The sequence below is a fragment of the Hemitrygon akajei genome, chromosome 32, assembly GCF_048418815.1.
Source record: "Hemitrygon akajei chromosome 32, sHemAka1.3, whole genome shotgun sequence".
Taxonomy (NCBI): domain Eukaryota; kingdom Metazoa; phylum Chordata; class Chondrichthyes; order Myliobatiformes; family Dasyatidae; genus Hemitrygon; species Hemitrygon akajei.
In genome coordinates this window covers 18,446,989-18,466,024 of record NC_133155.1, presented here as the reverse complement: position 1 = coordinate 18,466,024, position 19,036 = coordinate 18,446,989, and the positions used below count along the sequence as shown (strand labels likewise).

The window sequence follows — 19,036 nt, the reverse complement described above, 5'->3', positions numbered from 1 at the left end:
TCTGTACTTAGCCCTTTTCCTGCTGTTTAGCTTTGCATACTCTGCCAGTGTGGCCCTGTTCACCACAGTTTCGGCATTCTTTATCTTTAAACCAACAACCATCAGGATCATGTAACCTGTTCCCACAACAGCAACATTTCTTTCCTTCATTTCTGCGCAGTGACATTTTATTTGTAGCATATTCCAGAAATTTTTGTTGTGTCGCTGAAGCACCTCGTGCGGCTCTTTCTGATAATATTGAGATGTTTAGCACCTTCTCGAACGTAAGGTCTTTTTCACACAGGAGCTGCTTCTGTGTGGTTTCACAGTACATGCCACACGCTAACATGTCCCTCAATACGTCTGATAGACCCGTTCCAAATCGACAATGTTCTAATAATTTGCGCAATTCAGCACAATATTCAGAAATGCTTTCGGAGTCAGAACAAAAATGCTTTCGTTTTTGCTCTGACTCCGATTGTAAAATTTAAATCTTTCAGTAATGACCAGTGGTTTGGGGTTTAAATGCTGTTGGAGGGTGTCTACTATTTGCTTGAAGGTTTTGTCAGCTGGCTTTTCAGGGGTTAACAAGGTCCGTGGCAGCCCGTATGTTTTTGTGCCCATTACGCTAGGTAGTACACGGGTTTTCTTGTCCTCATTAACATCAGTAGCATCACAATATAACTTTATTCTTTCAGTATAAGTTGCCTAGTTTTCAATGCCACTATCAAATGCTGTAATGGTTCCAATTAATGCCATCTGTGTTATGTTCATTTATCCTTGTTATGTTAATTTAGCCCCTTTCCCCTTGTTTTCTTTTTGACTAGCTCCTGGCAGTTGCTGCACATTTTGCTTTACTCGCATGACCCTTTCTCCCAGTGTCCCGAGTGCCTTCTGTTTAGACTCATGTCTCACTCCTTTTTATCTCCCTTCCAAGGCAGGCAGACCCTCAACCCCTGGGGTCAGATATATTCACGCCTAATAACGCATGCTCAATAACATGTCCCATATTATACAGTAGGCTATATGGTACACTTATGTTCAACCCAACGCTGACAAATCCACTCTTTCAATACACAATTTATTTATCGTGTTAGGCAGTGTTTTTCTATTTTTCTTTAACTTCTGTTCATTACTTTCAGCATAAAACCTTAAACATGTGTCCTCCTGTTTCTTCAGGTTATAGATGGTAACTGTCCGACCCCATACTCCTCTGTCAGATGCTTTACATTTACACCACTGTCAAGCTTTTCCAACAACTTGACTTTCTGTCTTGCAGATAAACATAAAGACTGCTTGTTTTTCTTCTTACTGTTACCACAGGCCTTTTTGACGTTTTCAACATCTCGGCACAGAGCAGAGAATAAGCACAAGATCGCATGGTGATCACTGTGACTAGTTGTACCAAGATGTTCACTGAAAGCCAACAGAACCCCACTCAGGCTATGTGATGTCACTTCTTAGAATTAGCTGTGGTGTGCATCACCTGAGAACCTTCGCAATGCCTTCTGGAATTTTCCAGTTGTGCTGTCATGTCAGTGTTCAAAAAATTCCAGATTTTGGAGGTTTTTGGATTTTGGTTTTTCATTTAAGGGTTGTATTAACAAACTGAAAAAGTCTATCCATTACAAATGAAAAATCGTACTGGTTTTGATGCATATACTGTATGTCAGCAATATTGTATGAAATGTAGAGTGTTTATTACGCAGAGGAGGTCATTATAAAGTGAAAAAATAGTAAATATTTTTTCATCACAATCAGTGGAGTAATTCTGAACCGGAAACAGAAATTGCAGCAAAGTGTTGGTAGATGAGGCAACGTCAGTGGAAAGGGGAACAGAGTTATTGTTTTAGGTTTAGACCCTTTGTCAGGAAGGAAAAGGAATCTGTTGTAATTCTGTTTCCTGTAAAACACTGCAAGAAAATGAACTGCAAGGTAATGTATGGTAATATGTGACATTTTCTTTGAACTTTAATAAATTTTAATAAATGATAATTATTGATAAACTTTGATAAATGATAAATTTTCTTTGAAATTTGTTAAGTCCAAAGATCTTTCGCTTGGTTTTGAAGTGTTTTTTTAAAAATTTTTCTAGTACTTGTAAAATACTGTCACTGTTCAAAGAAGCCAATTTAAGACCATAAGACCATAAGCCATAGGAGTAGAATTAGGCCATTTGGTTCATTGAGTCTGCCCTGCCATTTAATTGGAGCAGACAGAGAGAGAAGAGCACCCCTGTGGCAGTTCCCATCAAAAATAAGTATACCATTTTGGATACTGTTGGTGGGGATGATCTACCAGGAACAAGCTGCAGTGGTCATGTCTCTGGCACTGAGGTTGGACCCTTGACTAGGAAGGGGAGGAGGGAAGAGAAGAGAGCTGTATTGATAGGGGATTCTATAGTCAGGGGGGCGGATAGGAGATTTTGTGGGGAAGATCGGGAGTCTCGGATGGTATGTTGCTTCCCTGGTGCCGGGGTCCGAGACATCTCAGATCGGGTGCAGGTTATTCTCGAGTGGGAGGGCAAGAATCCAGATGTTGTGGTCCATGTAGGGACCAATGACGTGGGTAGGATGAGTGAGGAGGTCCTGCGTAGGGAGTTCAGGGAGTTAGGTGCAAAGCTGAAGAGCAGGACCTCCATGGTAACAATCTCAGGATTGCTACCTGTGCCACGTGCGAGTGAGGCAGGGAACAGGAGGATTATAAAGATTAATACGTGGCTGAGAGGATGGTGCAGGAGGGAGGGCTTCAGGTTTGTAGATAATTGGGCTTTGTTCCAGGGAAGGTGGGATCTGTTCCGAAGGGATGGTTTACACCAGAACTGGAGCGGTACTAACATTCTTGCAGGGAAGTTTGCTAGTGCTTCTTGGGGGGGTTTAAACTAAATTTGCAGGGGGCGGGGATCCAGAATGTGAGAGAGGATAGCGAGACGAAGAATAAAGGACAGGTGGGGACATCACGGTTCCGGTATATTAAGTATGTAGTAGAGGAAGGTGGGGCGGAACAAGTGATAAGGAGGACTCATGTACAGGGGGATGTTCCGACGGAACATGGAGTTAAATGTGTTGAAAGAATAAGTAAATTTAGGAAGGACAACAAAATTCTAGGGGCGTATAGCCCGATGGGAGTTCGGGGAGCTGGGTTAAGCACAATAGGCAGCGATTCAAACAGAGAGAGGAGAAATGGGTTAAAAATTCTATATCTGAATGCACGAAGTGTCAGAAATAAGGCGGATGAGCTTGAAGCCCAGGCGCAAATGGGTAACTATGATGTTGTTGGGATAGCGGAGACATGGCTGCAGGGAGATCAGACCTGGGAAATGAATGTACAAGGGTATACGCGCAATCATAGGGACAGAAATGTGGGCAGAGGGGGTGGGGTGGCCCTGTTGGTGAGGAATGAGATTCAGTCCTTTGCAAGGGGGGACATAGGGTCAGGAGAAGTAGAGTCTGTGTGGATAGAACTGAGGAACAGTAAGGGCAAAAGGACCCAAATGGGTGTTGTCTACAGGCCACCAAACAGTAGCATGGATATTGGGTGCAAGTTGAATAGGGAGTTAACATTGGCATGTGGCAAAGGTAGTGTCACAGTAGTTATGGGGTATTTCAACATGCAGGTGAACTGGGAGGATCAGGTTGGTGCTGAACCACAGGATAGGGAGTTTGTAGAGTGCTTACGGGATGCATTCTTGGAACAGCTTGTACGAGAGCCGACCAGGAACAAGACTATTCTGGATTTAGTGTTATGTAATGAACAGGATTTGATAAGCGATCTTGCAGTATAGGAGCTATTAGGAGGTAGTGATCACAATATGATAAGCTTTTATCTGCAATTTGAGAAGGATAAGGGCAGCTCGGAGGTGTCAGTGTTGCAGATGAACAGGGGAAACTATGGAGCCATGAGGGAGGAGCTGGCCAAAGTTGACTGGACGGATAGCCTAGCAGAAAAGACAGTGGAACAGCAATGGCAGGTATTCTTGGGAATAATGCACAAGGTGCAAAATCAGTTCATCCCCCAGAGAAGGAAGGATTCAAAGGGGGGAAAGGGGCCACAGTGGTTGACAAAGGAAGTCAGAGATTGCATAGCATTAAAAAAAAGGAAATATAACAGAGTTAAGGTGAGTGGGAGGACAGATGATTGGGAAGTTTTTAAGGAACAACAGAACTTAACTAAAAAGACAATACGGGGAGAAAAAATGAGGTACGAACGCAAGCTAGCCAGAAATAGAAAGGAAGATAGCAAAAGCTTTTTTAGGTATGTGAAGAGAAAGAAGATAGTTAAGAACAAAGTTGGGCCCTTGAAGAATGAATTGGGTGAAATTGTTATGGGAAACAGAGAAATGGCAGAAGAATTTAATGAGAACTTTAGATCTGTTTTCACTAAGGAAGACACAAGCTAACTCCCAGATGTATGGATGGGCCAAGGACATAGGGTAACAGAGGAAATGAAACAGATTGACATTCGGAAGGAAACGGTGATGAGAAGACTGATGGGACTGAAGGCTGACAAATCCCCAGGTCCAGATGGTCTGCACCCTAGGGTACTAAAGGAGGTGGCCCTGGAAATTGCGGATGCATTGGTAATCATTTTCCAATGTTCCTTAGATTCAGGATCAGTTCCTGAGGATTGGAGAATGGCTAATGTTATCCCACTTTTTAAGAAAGGAGGGAGGGAGAAAACAGAGAACTATCGACCTGTCAGCCTGACATCGGTGGTGGGAAAGATGCTAGAGTCCATTATTAAGGATGAAATAGTGGCATATCTAGATAGCAGTGATAGGATTGGGCCGAGCCAGCATAGATTTACCAAGGGTAAATCATGCTTGACTAATCTGTTGGAGTTTTTCAAGGATGTAACTAGGAAGTTAGACGGGGGAGATCCAGTGGATGTAGTGTACCTCGATTTTCAGAAGGCATTTGATAAGGTCCCACATAGAAGATTGGGGGGTAAAATCAAAGCTCAGGGCATCGGGGGGAAGGCATTGACATGGATTGAAAACTGGTTGGCAGATAGAAAGCAAAGGGTAGCGGTGAATGGGTGTTTCTCGGAATGGCAGGTGGTGACTAGTGGGGTGCCACAGGGCTCGGTATTGGGACCACAGCTGTTTACAATTTACGTCAACGATTTAGATGAAGGCATTGAGAATAACATCAGCAAATTTGCTGATGATACTAAGCTGGGTGGCAGTGTGACATGTGATGAGGATGTTAGGAGAATTCAGGGTGACTTGGATAGGCTGGGTGAGTGGGCAGATACTTGGCAGATGACGTTTAATGTGAATAAGTGTGAGGTCATCCACTTTGGGAGTAAGAACAGGAAGGCAGATTATTATCTGAATGGTGTAGAGTTAGGTAAGGGAGAAATACAAAGAGATCTCGGAGTCCTTGTTCATCAGTCACTGAAGGTGAATGAACAAGTGCAGCAGGCAGTGAAGAAGGCTAATGGAATGTTGGCCTTTATTACAAAGGGAATTGAGTACAAGAGCAAGGAAATCCTCTTGCATTTTTACAGAGCCCTGGTGAGACCACACCTGGAGTATTGTGTACAGTTTTGGTCTCCAGGGTTAAGGAAGGACATCCTGGCTGTAGAGGAAGTGCAGCATAGATTCACGAGGTTAATTCCTGGGATGTCTGGACTGTCTTACGCAGAGAGGTTACAGAGACTGGGCTTGTACACGCTGGAATTAAGGAGATTGAGAGGGGATCTGATTGAAAAATATAAGATTATTATGTGATTGGACAAGATAGAGGCAGGAAATATGTTCCAGATGCTGGGAGAGTCCAGTACCAGAGGGCATGGTTTGAGAATAAGGGGTAGGTCATTTAGGACAGAGTTAAGGAAAAACTTCTTCTCCCAGAGAGTTGTGGGGGTCTGGAATGCACTGCCTCGGAAGGTAGTGGAGGCCAATTCTCTGGATGCTTTCAAGAAGGAGCTAGATAGGTATCTTATGGATAGGGGAATCAAGGGATATGGGGACAAGGCAGGAACCGGTTATTGATAGTAATTGATCAGCCATGATCTCAAAATGGCGGTGCAGGCTCAAAGGGCCGAATGGTCTACTTCTGCACCTATTGTCTGTTGTCTATTATCTTTTATTCCTTCCTCAGCCCCACTCCTTGCCTTCTCCCCGTAACCTTTGATGCTGTGTCCAATCAAGAATCTGTCAAACTCTGCCTTAAATACACGTGACAACCTGGCCTCCACAGTTGCCTGTGGTAATAATTTCCAGAAATTTACAACGCTCTAGCTAAAGAAATTTCTCCACATCTCTGTTTGAAATGGATGCCCCTCTATCCTGAGGCTGTGCCCTCTTGTACTAGTCTTCCCCACCATGGGAAACATCCTTTCCACATCTATTCTGTCTAGGCTGTTCAACATTCGAAAGGTTTCAATGAGATACCCCCTCACCCTTCTATTTTCCAGCGAGTACCAACCTAGAGCTATCAAACGTTCCTCATATGATAACCCTGTGATTCCCAGAATCATCCTTGTGAACTTCCTCTGAACCCTCTCCAATGCCAGCCCATCTTTTCTCAGGTGAGGAGCCCAGAACTGTGCACAATACTCAAGCTGAGTCCTCACCATTGCCTTATGGAGCCACAGTATCACATCCCTGCTCTGGAATTCTAGATCTCTTGAAATGAATGCTAACCTTGTATTTGCCTTCCTCACCGCCAACTCTACCTGTAAGTTAACCTTTAGTGTGCTCTGCACAAGGACTCCCAAGTCCCTTTGCATCTTAGATTTTTGCATATTCTCCCTGTTTAGAAAATTGTCTGCATATTTATTTCTTCTACCAAAGTGCATGACCAGGCATTTTCCAACATTGTATTTCATTTGCCACTTTCTTGCCCATTCTTCTATTCTGTCCAAGTCCTTCTGCAGCCTACCTGATACCTCAATACTACCTGCCCCTCCATCAATCTTTGTATGATCTGCAAACTTGGCATCAAAGCCAACTATTCCATTTATGCAAACAACAATGTGTAGTATCCTGATACTTTCGAAGTGATGATGACTAAAACGTAAAGTCCATGCAGGACATCAAATGGATGCCATGATTGGTTGTTTTTAATAGGCCTGCATAAAGCCACTAGAGCAATGATATTCTATATGTATGGGAGGAGAAAGGTTTACTCCCCAGAGAATTGCATAGCTTTATGTGTTGTCTGTAATGTGACAATCACAGTGTGTATCCAAAAATAAATAACTGAAATTCCACAGAGGCCAACTATGTTTTGAAAGAAGAATACAATTAGTGAAAGAACACTTTATTTTTAGGCAATTATCTTCACCATTCAGTACTGAATAGAAAGTCAAATCATTAATGCAGAATCATTTTGGAGCAGGTGGAACAACTTCTTTCAGCAGGCTAATTCATGCTTAGGTGTTCTTTTCATGAAATTCTGCACCCTTTGTTCTCCAAACATACCTTTGCTCATTGTGGCCAATGAGTTCTATTTTAACTTCATCAGTCCACAGGACTTGTTTCCAAAATGCATCAGGCTTCATTAGATGTTCCCTTGCAAATTTCTGATGCTGAATTTTGTGGTGAGAAATTCATGAATTTTTTGGAGAAAAAGGGTGCAGAATTTTATGAAAAGAACACCTCTCCAACTGTTAAGCACAGGGGTGGATCAATCATGCTTTGGCTGTTGCAGCCAGTGGCATAGGGAACATTTCACTGGTAGAGGGAAGAATGAATTCAATTAAATACCAGAAAATTCTGGAAGCAAACATCACACCGTCTGTAAAACAGCTGAAGGTGAAAAGAGAGTGGCTTCTACAACAGGATAATGATCCTAAACACACCTCAAAATCCACAATGGACTACCTCAAGAGGCGCAAGCTGAAGGTTTTGCCATGGCCCTCTCACTCCCCCAACCTAAACATCATCGAAAATCTGTGGATAGACCTCAAAAGAGCAGTGCATGCAAGACGGCCCATGAATCTCACAGAACTAGAAGCCCTTTGCAAGGAAGAATGGGTGAAAATCCCCCAAACAAGAATTGTAAGACTGTTAGCTGGCTACAGAAACATTTACAAGCTGTGATACTTGCCAAAGGGGGTGTTACTAAGTACTGACCATGCAAGGGTGCCCAAACTTTTGCTTCCGGCCCTTTTCCTTTTTTGTTATTTTGAAACTGTAAAAGATGGAAATAAAAAAGTGATCTTGCTTAAAATACTAAAGAAATGTTTCATCTTGAACTTTATGCCTTTTGGAAATCAGTTCATCTTTTACTCGCTTAGCTATTCACAGTAACAGAAATTTTGACCTGGGGTGGCCAAACTTTTGCATGCCGCTGTAGCAAGAAATCTAGGGAAATGAGAGATGATCAAGCAACACTTGTCCCAGAGTAGTAAGTCAAGAGATCTACCAGTGACAAGGTGTAGACTAACTTGGAACTTCGCCTCTTTTGTTCTTTTCCCTGCCACTAGAGTCCTCTTCCCCCTCAGCCCCTCCGCTCTGTCCCCTCTCCTCTCGCCCCTCCCAACAAGATGACACCAGCGGCCAACAGCGTCGTCTTGCAGACAGTTCACAAAATTACTACTTTTACTTCTCTTCCTCCTTTCATATATGTCTCTACTCCTAGCATGTGTGCAATTGGAACCGGTGATTTACTCAACAGGCCAGGAATCATCTACAGAAAAGAAAAACGGTCAGCATTTTGAGCTGAGACCCTTCATCAGGGCACAAATCTCCGAATGCTGGTAATTCCCTCTGTCAGGAGAAAACCTAGGTTGAAACGGGATCCAGAATAGACCCTATGGATTGTGCTGCTATTAAGAGAAAGTGGTGGGCGGAGCAGGTTGATGGACAGCTGGTGTCCGACATGGAAAGATAAAAGCCACGTCCGCTGTTACACAGACGAGACACACCATGAGACACACAGTGCGGACACTGAATGAGCTTTGTTGCACCCACACGAAGGTGGGGTTTCGGCGGATCGATTCGGGGAAATCGATCAGTGGCTCACAGTGTGAAAAGGTGCGACCGGAGGGGAATTATTTGTGTGTCCATCCTTGCCTGGGTGATAATTCCACCACTGAAGAACGGTCGTACGTATCATGGTCATAGTCGGTGACCACAATAGGACTTCGGAAGACAACGGGAAGGTCGACGGCATCACCTCTCACCTGTCTCACTCTCTCCAACGTTACTCAACTAACTACCTCGAACTGAACTGAACTCTCTTCATCATATCGTAAGACTATACCCATTTACCCCTAGGTTTGAAAGAGCCTAGTTTTATTCCTATTTCCACACTTATGTATATAAGCGATGATGACTAAAACGCAAAATCCATGCAGGACATCAAATGGACGCCAGGAGTGGTTGTTTTTAATAGGTCTGCATAAAGCCACTAGAAAGTTCATCTTTATTTAGCGCAGAGCAGAGAAAGAAGTATGAAGTGATTCAGAAACCCAAAGAGTGATATTCTGTCTGTATGGGAGGAGAAAGGTTAACTCCCCAGAGAAATGCACACTTTATGTGTTGTCTGTAATGTGACAATCACAGTGTGTATCCAAAAATAAATAACTGAAATTCCACAGAGGACAACTATGTTTTGAAAGAAGAATACAATTAGTGAAAGAACACTTTATTTTTAGGCACTTATCTTCACCATTCAGTACTGAACAGAAAGTCAAATCATTAATGCAGAGTCATATTGGAGGCAGGTGGAACAACTTCATGCAGCAAGCCAACTCATGCTTAGTGCATGGACCACACTGAATGAATGATGGCCTATCATACCGTTAAAGACAAGAGTTGTACAAGTATTTCACAGTAAGGAAAAGCTGAGAAGAAATAAGGGAGAGCAGTAAATGGGCTTGGGGAAGTACAGATGAAGGCCATCCAAGTCATAGAAAGGTCAAGCATGCCTTAAACATAGCCAATATCCGATATCATCACAGACAATGATCTGAAGCTTTTCATGCATATGTTACCAACATGGTGTATTGCTTTGTTAAAGTGACTCATGGAGTGGTCTTCAAATGGGTGAGTGGATTTTAATATAGGATATACTGTAGTTGATGCATCATGTATTTGTGGCTTTCTGTCAAACCAGAGCAGATACAGGGTTGAAATACGAATTCCTGAGTGCAAATATTAACGTAACAACTCTTGTTCTCAGTGTTAATTTTATTTGTACAGTTTGTCTTATTTTGTGCAATGGTTGCCAATCTTTGCTTATGTATAAATTTTCATAATCTTCTGTTGCATTTCTTTTTTCCTCCTGTAACTGTCTGTAGGAGAATGAATCTCAAGGTAATATATGGTAACACATATGTACTTCGATGATAAATTTACTTTGAACTTTGTTAAGTCCAAGGAGAACTCTAAGAATAGGAAGGCTTCATTTTCGGCGACAATCTGTCTAACTTTAGATTAGCATTTCAAGAAAAGAGACATGAATTGTAAATTATAATTTTCTGCCCTAAATATGAATTGCTTTAATCTACTATTCACAGTGAATGCTAATACTTCTATATTGCTGTGATGATATATCAAGAAATGTAATGCTACATTAGCCTTTTAGAAGCTGTAGAATATTATTTTCCAAAATTATAGGGACATATTGGCAACCCAACACCTAATCAAACAATTAAAGAGCAGGATTACTCAGACAAAGTCACAGGCAATGCATTTTTCTCTCTGAGTGCCAAATATCAAGTGTAAAAAAGGTGAAGCATATAAACCCATAAAAATGTTGCTAAAATTTCTTAATTATTCTCAAAATCCCCCATGACATATGAGGCCATTTGGCCCATTGAGTTTATACCAGCTCTCTGTCAATCCCATTACCCCAATTATTTCCTTATAACCTATCCTATCTCTTGTTCCCCACGACCCCACCTTAATCTTCCTTTCACCTCCACAGGGCTAATTCACAATTGTCAACCAATCTACTGTTGTGACTGTCAACTAAAACCACCAGCAGCGTGTATTTGGTAGACACATGCCGACAGTATTCAGAGTCACACTGGAGAGAGGCTCCCTGACCCAACATTGCATCACATTTTTATGTGCTAATGATCAAAGGTAACAACACTACAATTTCTATAGTTAGAATGCATTCTTAGTGCTTCCTTTGCATATAACTTTTAAACATCTAGATCTTTGCACCAACACTCCAGAGAACAGAAGTGAATGTTAACCACCTCTGTCTCTGAACACACACAATTTAGCCCAAGTAAACAACTTATCCCTAGAAGACCATTGTTCTGGGCTGCATCTTAAATTCAATCTGCAATCCATATTCAGATCAGAAGACAGGTTGCTGTCTTTAACTCCAGAGTAAGCCCAACAGCTTTGACTTGTATGTTTTGTGATGTGGGAGTATAGCTGGAGGAACCTAATCCAGTCAGAGAGAGAACATTCAAACTCCACATAGACAACAGCTAAAATCAGAACTGAAGCTGGCTGTTGAAGCTGTGAGGGAACAGAGTGACTGACTGTGCCATTGTCCCATTCACATCCAAGCAACCTTGCAATGCAGACCCCCAGATCACTCTCATGGAAAATTGCAACATCTTTTTGAAAGCCAAAGCCATGCTCACGTTAAACAATGATACTGGTCAAATGGACTGTAAAGGTGTTTACAGTGAGTACATGCCTAGAGCCTTGCTCACACACGATAACCCTTCCATTTCCTGAATCATTCACATCAACCTCCTTTGAACCCTCTCCAATGTGTTATAAGAATTACCCTTTGTAATAATGATCAGTGAGGCACGGAGAGATCTGTATTTACCAACAAGCATCTTTATTATTTAAACTAACAAATACCCGAATTCATACACGAAATGCCTTGGTGTGCACACCTGCTAAGTACCCCTGACTCTCCTGAATAGTCAAAGAATAGCAAAGGTATTACCTGGGCAAAGGAATCTATGCTGGCCAGGCATTCCTCGTGTTCCCGATTCACTCGCCATTTGTTCCACACAGGGTCATGCATGTTCGTATCTGCGATGGTTATTCTCTGAAGTTACTGCTGCCAGCACACATGGAGCATCCACTTTTATATCCATTCCTTATCAAAATTTTCTCTTGTTTTCCCTCACTAGCGCGTGGCACAGGCTGCAACTCAGAGATTGTTCCCCCGGAGTGTCTTAATGGATGATCAGTAGGTGAAAACTTTGATGTGAGGTCTCCTTGGCAACCCAGTTGACACTGGCTGGCCTGTAAGTGGATAAGTAGCTTGTGAAGCTGTATATATCTTCATATATCCATTGCAATTTGTGGGACCATGACCATAACACCCAGGAGCAGAAGTGTGTCATGCAGGGTGAAGCTTTTAAATTACTTTTCAGCGTTTATTAAGGGCTTTAGCCATGATGACGTAAATCATGTACCTGCCAGTTATGCCCTACATTTCATTGTGCTGTGGAAATTAATGTGCTGAGGCAATTTCTCCCAAACTTTCTCCGTCAGTGGGCGGGACTGTGGACATTTGGAATAAACATGTTAAACCCACATTATCCTATTATGACTTCAGTTCTTTGTGCTATGTGGCAGGGTGATGCTCATCGCCATTCCTCAAGAGAAGATTGTTTAGATTGTTTGCTGCTGCCCTTTCTGAAGAAAATAAATTGGTTCTGGAAGGGTGTGTTGATTTCCCAAGAGCAACTTCCTGAGGTGTTCAAAGAAGGTTTAACATTGCAAACATTACCACTTCCTGATAAAAATGAGGTGTGCTATGAAGGAAATTGAAAATTAGTAATGCCATGATAAAATATTTGTTTTTCTTAGACAATGCAAACTCAATTTATCTTTTAAATTCTCAAATACTGCTGGAAAATGAAACTCTTATAACTGTAATTATAGTTGGACATACACTCAAAAGGTGACATGAGTGGAGTCATGATAGAGGACCATTTGGTAGCAGTACAATGGACTGAGTATTTTTAGTTGAAATTGTGCTAGCTATGTTAGGATTTATGTGGCCACAGAAATTAATTAAAATTATCATATGAGACAGTCTTCTTCCATCATTAAAGACCCTCACCGTCCAGGGCATGACATCTTCACCAAAGTAACATCATAAAACCATAAAATAGAAGAGCAGAATTAGGCTATTCAGACCATCAAGCCTGCTCTGCCATGGCTGATTAATTATCTCTCTCAACCCTATTCTCCTGCCTTCTCCCTGTGACCTTTGATGCCCTGACTAATCAAGAGCCTATCAGCCACTACTTTATACATACTCATAGCTCAGCTTCCACAACCATTGGTGGCAATGAATTCCACAGATTTACTACCATCTAGATGAGGGATTCCCAATCTAGGGTTCACAGACCCCTCAGTTAATGGTAGGGGCCCATGGAATAAAAAAAAGGTTGGAAACCCCTGCTCTGGATAAAGAAATTTCTCCTCATCTTTGCTCTAAATGGATGTCTCTCTACTCTGAGCATATGCCATCTGATCCTAGACTCTACCACAAAGGAAACATCCTCTCCACATCCACTCTAGGCCTTCTATATTCAAAAGGCTTCAATGCCATTCTGTTCATTGTTCTAAATCTTCTTTCTTCTAAACTCCAGCAAGTACAGGCCCAGAGCCAACAAACACGCCTCACAAGTTAACCCTTTCATTCCTGGAATGATTCATGTGAACTTCCTCTGGACCCTCTCCAATGTCGGCGCATCTTTTCTTCTAACAAAGAGCCCAAAATTACTCACAACACTCAAGGTGCGGTCTGACGAAAACATTATAAAGCTTCAGCATTACACCTTTGCTTTCATATTCCAGTCCTCTCGAAATGAATGCTGGCACTGCATTTACCTTCCTTACCACTGACTCAACCTGCAAGTTCTCCTTTAGGGAATCCTGCGTAAGGGCTCCTAAGTCCCTTTGCATCTCCGATTTTTGAAATTTCTTCCAGTTTGGAAAATATTCCTTCTACCGAAGAGCATGGCCATACACTCACACACAATATATTCCATCTGCCTCTTCTTTGCCCTCTCTCCCATTCTGCCTAAGTCCTTCTGCAGACACTCTGCTTTCACAACACTATCTCTATCTATCTTTGTACCATCTGCAAACATGGCCACAAAGCAATCGATTCCATTATCCAAATCATTGACATATAATGTGAAAAGAAGCAGTCCCTAAACTAACCACTGCAGAACACCACTAATCACCGGCAGCCAACCAGTATAGTCCCCTTTATTCTTGCTCTTTGCTTCCTGTCAGTCAGCCAATGCTCTATCTATGTCAGAATCTTTCTTGTAATAGCATGGGCTCTTACCTTGTTAAGCAGCCTCCGATGTGGCACTTTGTCAAAAGCCTTCTGAAAATCCAAGGATATAACATCTACTGACTCTCCTTTGAATAAGCTTGCCTGTTATTTCCTCAAATCACAATAGCGTAGTGGTTAGTGCAGCACCGCTACTGCTCAGGGATAGTCCAGAGTTTGGAGTTCAATTCCAGCGCTGTGTGGAAGGTGTCTGTATGACCTCCCTGTTATATATTGTAACTCCAGAAACTAACTGAAGGAAAAGCACAGGCACCAGGGATGTTTACTTAAATTTCCTTCCTTTAGTGAGGCATGTACATATGACATGGTGGTATTCACACCCTTCTTACTTATAATCTGTAGTGAATTATATAAACAAACAAAGCATGCTTAATCAAACAATAATTATTATGACCCATGTATTATTGAAATATTGAAATCTCTACACTCCTTCCTGCTTAGCAATAAACTCCAACTCAAATATGTAATGTATTGCTCTTTAGTCGTCTGTGGTTCGCGCAAAGCTTCAGAGGAGAGGTGACCCACGTTCAATTCCCTCCATTGCTTGCGAGGAGTTTGTAGGGTCTCCCTTCACCATTTGAGTTTCCTCCAGGTGCTCTGGTTTCCACCCACAGTCCAAAGACATACCGGTTGGTAAGCTGATTGGCAATTGTAAATTGTCCTGTGATTAGGCCAGGGTGAAATTAGCAGATTGCTGGGCGGCACGGTTCGAGGGGCCACAAGGGGCCCTTCCCACACTGTATCTCGATAAATAGAGATAGAATGCTGTTGACCATCACCCTGCCACATTAGCACAACCAACCGAAGTCATAATAAGACAAAGTAGGTTTAACATTTTTATGCCTAATGTCAACAGTCCCGCCCATTGACAGAGAGAGACTGGGAGAAATTGCCTCAGCACAATGAAAAGTGGGGCATAAAGAACAAGGTACACGATTTATGTCATCATGGTCAAAACTCTTCCTAAATACTGGAAAGTAATTTTAAAGCTTCACCCTTCATGGCACACTTCTGTTTCTGGTCACGGGAACACAAATTACAAAGGATATAAGAAGACTTAAAGAGTGTCACAAGCTACTCATCCACTTACAGGCCAGCCAGTGTCAACAGTGTTGCCAAGGAGACCCCAAATCAAAGTTTTCACCTATGGATCATCCATTAAGACACACCAGGGTAACAATCTCTGGATTGCAGCCTGTGCTGTGTGCTAGTGAGCGCAAGAATAAGATAAATTGGCAGATGAATGCTTGGCTGAGGCACTGGTGCGGGGGCAGGATTTCAGATTTATGGATCATTGGGTTCTCTTCTGGGGACGCTATGATCTGTACAAAAGAGTCAGGCTACACCTGAACCCTAGCGGGACCAATATCCTTGCGGGTAGGTTTGCTGGAGCTGTTGGGGAGCGCTTAAACTGATTTGGCATGGGGGTGGGAACTGGAGTGACAGGGCTGAGGAATGGGATGTTGGTTTACAAGCAAAGGTAGTGTACAGTGAGACTGTCAGGAAGGATAGGCAGTGGATAGGACAGAATTGCAGAGCGGGCAATAGTACCACTGGCCTGGTTGCTACTTCTGTACCTTACAGGTCACCCTCCCAGCAATAACCAAACGGGTATTCTTGATTCTGAGGAGAACAGTCACAGGGGAATCCTGCACTGGCTGCTTACTCCCCTTACTTCAACTGGTGGTCACCCATCTACTATCTGAAGTCTGCACTCTGGGTGTGACCGCCGCATTAAATGTCTCCTTCATGAGGTTTTCTGCCTCCTGAGTCCATCCAAAGGTTCAAAGGTTCAAGTTTATTATGAATGTATGAATGCAGAATACAACCCTGGGGTTCGTCTTCTCCAGACAGCCATGAAATACAAAAAAAACCCCATGAAAGTCATTGAAAGGAAAGACAGAACCCCCCCCCCCCCGCACGATGAAGAAAAACAAACAGAACTCGCAAACCCGAAGCCCCCCCCAGCGCAAAAACTAACAGATTACAAACCCGGAATCAGCAGCTAACCCCTAACCTCCAAGCCCCTCCCGCATAAAAAAGACAGTGACAATAACATGAAGCCCCTCAAACTCTCTCACACAAAAGAAATCAAACAGATCCATGCACCATCAGTAACTCTCGGAGACGGGAGGTGAATGATAGGCTTTTATTAGCTGCAAGAAACGACCACACAACATCCTGGAGACTGAGGGGGGAGCAGTGCCTCCAATCGCCTTTATACAGGGGTCTGTGGGAGGAGCCACAGGAGCAGTCAGCAGAGGGGCGTGTCCAGACAGGTATACATAGTTTACCACAATCACACATAAAAACTCCACCCAGTCTCAAATCCTCAATCCTTTCTTTGTGCAAAAAAAAGTAACATGTCGCCCACCTGCCAATCGGAAACAAGTACGGAAACACAGCTAATCTGAAGGAGACCAATATAAACTGCAGTCCACACCAATAATCACATATGTCTCGGAATTTCGAGAACATCCTCTGTCAGCATTGAGGACAGCGACAGTCTGAACTCAGGCCGTGGGGAGTGATGGCCGACTCGCGGCCTCTGGCCCAACCCGTGAAGACTGACTGCCGACCAGCTCTTTTTCCAGTTCCTTGACCTTGCCAGTCAGGAGCTGAAGTTTAGCGCACTTCCTGCAGATGTAGTCATCAGCAAGAACGTACCCTGAAATCCCACATCTCACAGGGATTCCAGTGCCCTAACTACCATCCTGCCTGCACTTGTTGTACCTCAGACCTCTCCAGCTTAAGTTCTAGACTGCGCCTGTTCTCCTCTAAGCCTGATAATCCAACGCCTGACCACTCTGACACCAGCCCACTCACACAATGGCCATTCCACTTACACCTTGCTTGTTGTTATTGGCCCCTGCCTGAGAGATTGTGATGATTGCAACCTGTCGAAAAGTTCCAGAAGGCCTTGAGCTCCATCTAAACCTCATGATGCCTCACCAACCAATGTCGTCTTGTGACGATTACAGCTCACTGAAGGAAATAGTTATGGAGGAAGTAATGATCTGAATGTTTCAATGTACATGCGACAAATAAAGCTAATCTTTTCTTTTTCTTATAAATCTTTTGAATGTCCACAGTTAGTGTTTTAAGAACAACTTCTTTCCCCCCACCATCAGATCTCTGCATGGTCCATCAACCAGTGAACTCTAGCTCATTATTTATGTTTGCACTGTTTATTTATTTTCATAACTTATGGTAATTTGATGTATTGCGCAGTACAGCAGCCACAAAACAACATATATCATGATGTCAGTGGCAGCCGGTGGGGTAGTAACACCCGCACTAGACTTCAAGGCGAGGGGTTCTAGGTTCGAATCCAACCGGCTCCTTGCAGGTTTTCCATCTGTGCTGGGTTGAGCGCTGAGCTAGCAACTCTGCCTTGTGAAAAAACAGACTAAAAAGATGCTAAAGAAGTTGCCTCCTGATGCACCACAAAGTGCAGAGAGGAATAACGACTGTATGCCAGTGATAATAAACCTGATCCTGATTTCTCTAATTCTGAATCCACTAATCTCTACTGAAACGTTATCCTGATGAAGGGCCTTGACCTAAAACATTGACTGTTTATTCATTTCCTTGGATGCAGCCTGACCTGCTGAGTTCCTTCAGCATTTAGTGTGGGTTGCTCTGGCTTGCTACCGTCTGTATTGCTGTTTGATTTAAGCCTTTGGTTCGGAGTTGAAAAGATGTTCAAAATGCGGCTGCTTATCGATGAGAATGAGCATCCCTGTCAGAATGTGACACTTCCATAAACAGCCACGCAAGCAGGGACTGACGTGGATAAATTGAATCGGCAGGAACAATTTTGGAAAACAGAGGCACCGAGTAGTTTAGCAATTTTAAAAATTCGGTGATGTTTAGAGCCTATTTGCCCACCTCCGGCTGAATTGCCCTGATATATCAAGAGAAAGCAAATAGAAATTTGACCTCTTTATAAATGGAAAAGTTTAGGATGTCACATCAACAGATCGGATTGTCCTTTTACAGTCCCACTACGTTTAGTCGAAAATAATTAAACAGCTAATGGGAGAGGAAGCTTCTCGAATGTACCATTCCAACAGTGTTGGAGGCAAGGCTGAATCATTTCCAATCAGGCTCAACCAGAATTGCCAAGAGGATGCTCCAAATTGGCTTCCTCCAGAGATCTGCATCACGGCCAATTTCAGCTAAATGGATTCAGTCAACATGATATCAAGAAATGACTGAAAATATGACATAAATCAAAGCCTGTAGTATGCTTTTCCAGTACCAATGCAATACAACAAATTACTCAACAATGTGGATAGTTGCCAAAAGCTTGCACAATTGACAGCATCCTGACTGGGCTGCATCACTGCCTGGTTTGGGAATTCTACCTCCCTTAATTGCAGGACACTGCAGAGAGTGGTGCGGACAGCCCAGCGCATCTGTAGTTGTGAACATCCCATGATTCAGGACGGTTACAAAGCCAGGTGTGTATAAAGGTGTGTAGGATCACTGGGGGCCCAAGTCACCCCAACCACTACTACCATCTGGTAGTTTCCAGCTACTACCATCCGGGAAACGGTACCGCAGCATAAAAGCCAGGACCAACAGGCTCCGGGACAGCTTCTTCCACTAAGCCATCAAACTGATTAACTCACGCTGATTTGAGTGGATTCTGTTACATTGACTGTTCTATTTATTATAAATTACTATGATTGCACATTGCACATTTAGATGAACTCAATTCAAAAAGCAAGATGAATACAATCTAGCTAATTACCTGACAGTTTTCTTCCAATCATTAGCAAATTCAA

At 42.9% G+C, this 19,036-nt stretch overlaps 1 protein-coding gene across 4 annotated transcripts in view; it reads right to left on the bottom strand.

The window, feature by feature from the left end:
- The window catches only part of LOC140719543 (interferon alpha-inducible protein 27, mitochondrial-like), a 47,005-nt gene that overhangs the window by 19,430 nt on the left and 8,539 nt on the right, over positions 1-19,036 (bottom strand). For 2 of the 4 annotated variants that reach the window (XM_073034225.1, XM_073034227.1), the window contains exon 2: positions 11,862-12,166. In XM_073034225.1, the coding sequence (XP_072890326.1) occupies positions 11,862-11,942 (81 nt within the window). In that variant the 5' untranslated portion in view covers positions 11,943-12,166. Of the gene's footprint in view, positions 1-8,065; positions 8,124-11,861; positions 12,167-14,870; positions 14,969-19,036 lie in introns of those variants that run through there. The other 2 variants (XM_073034226.1, XM_073034228.1) reach the window with 2 other exon arrangements.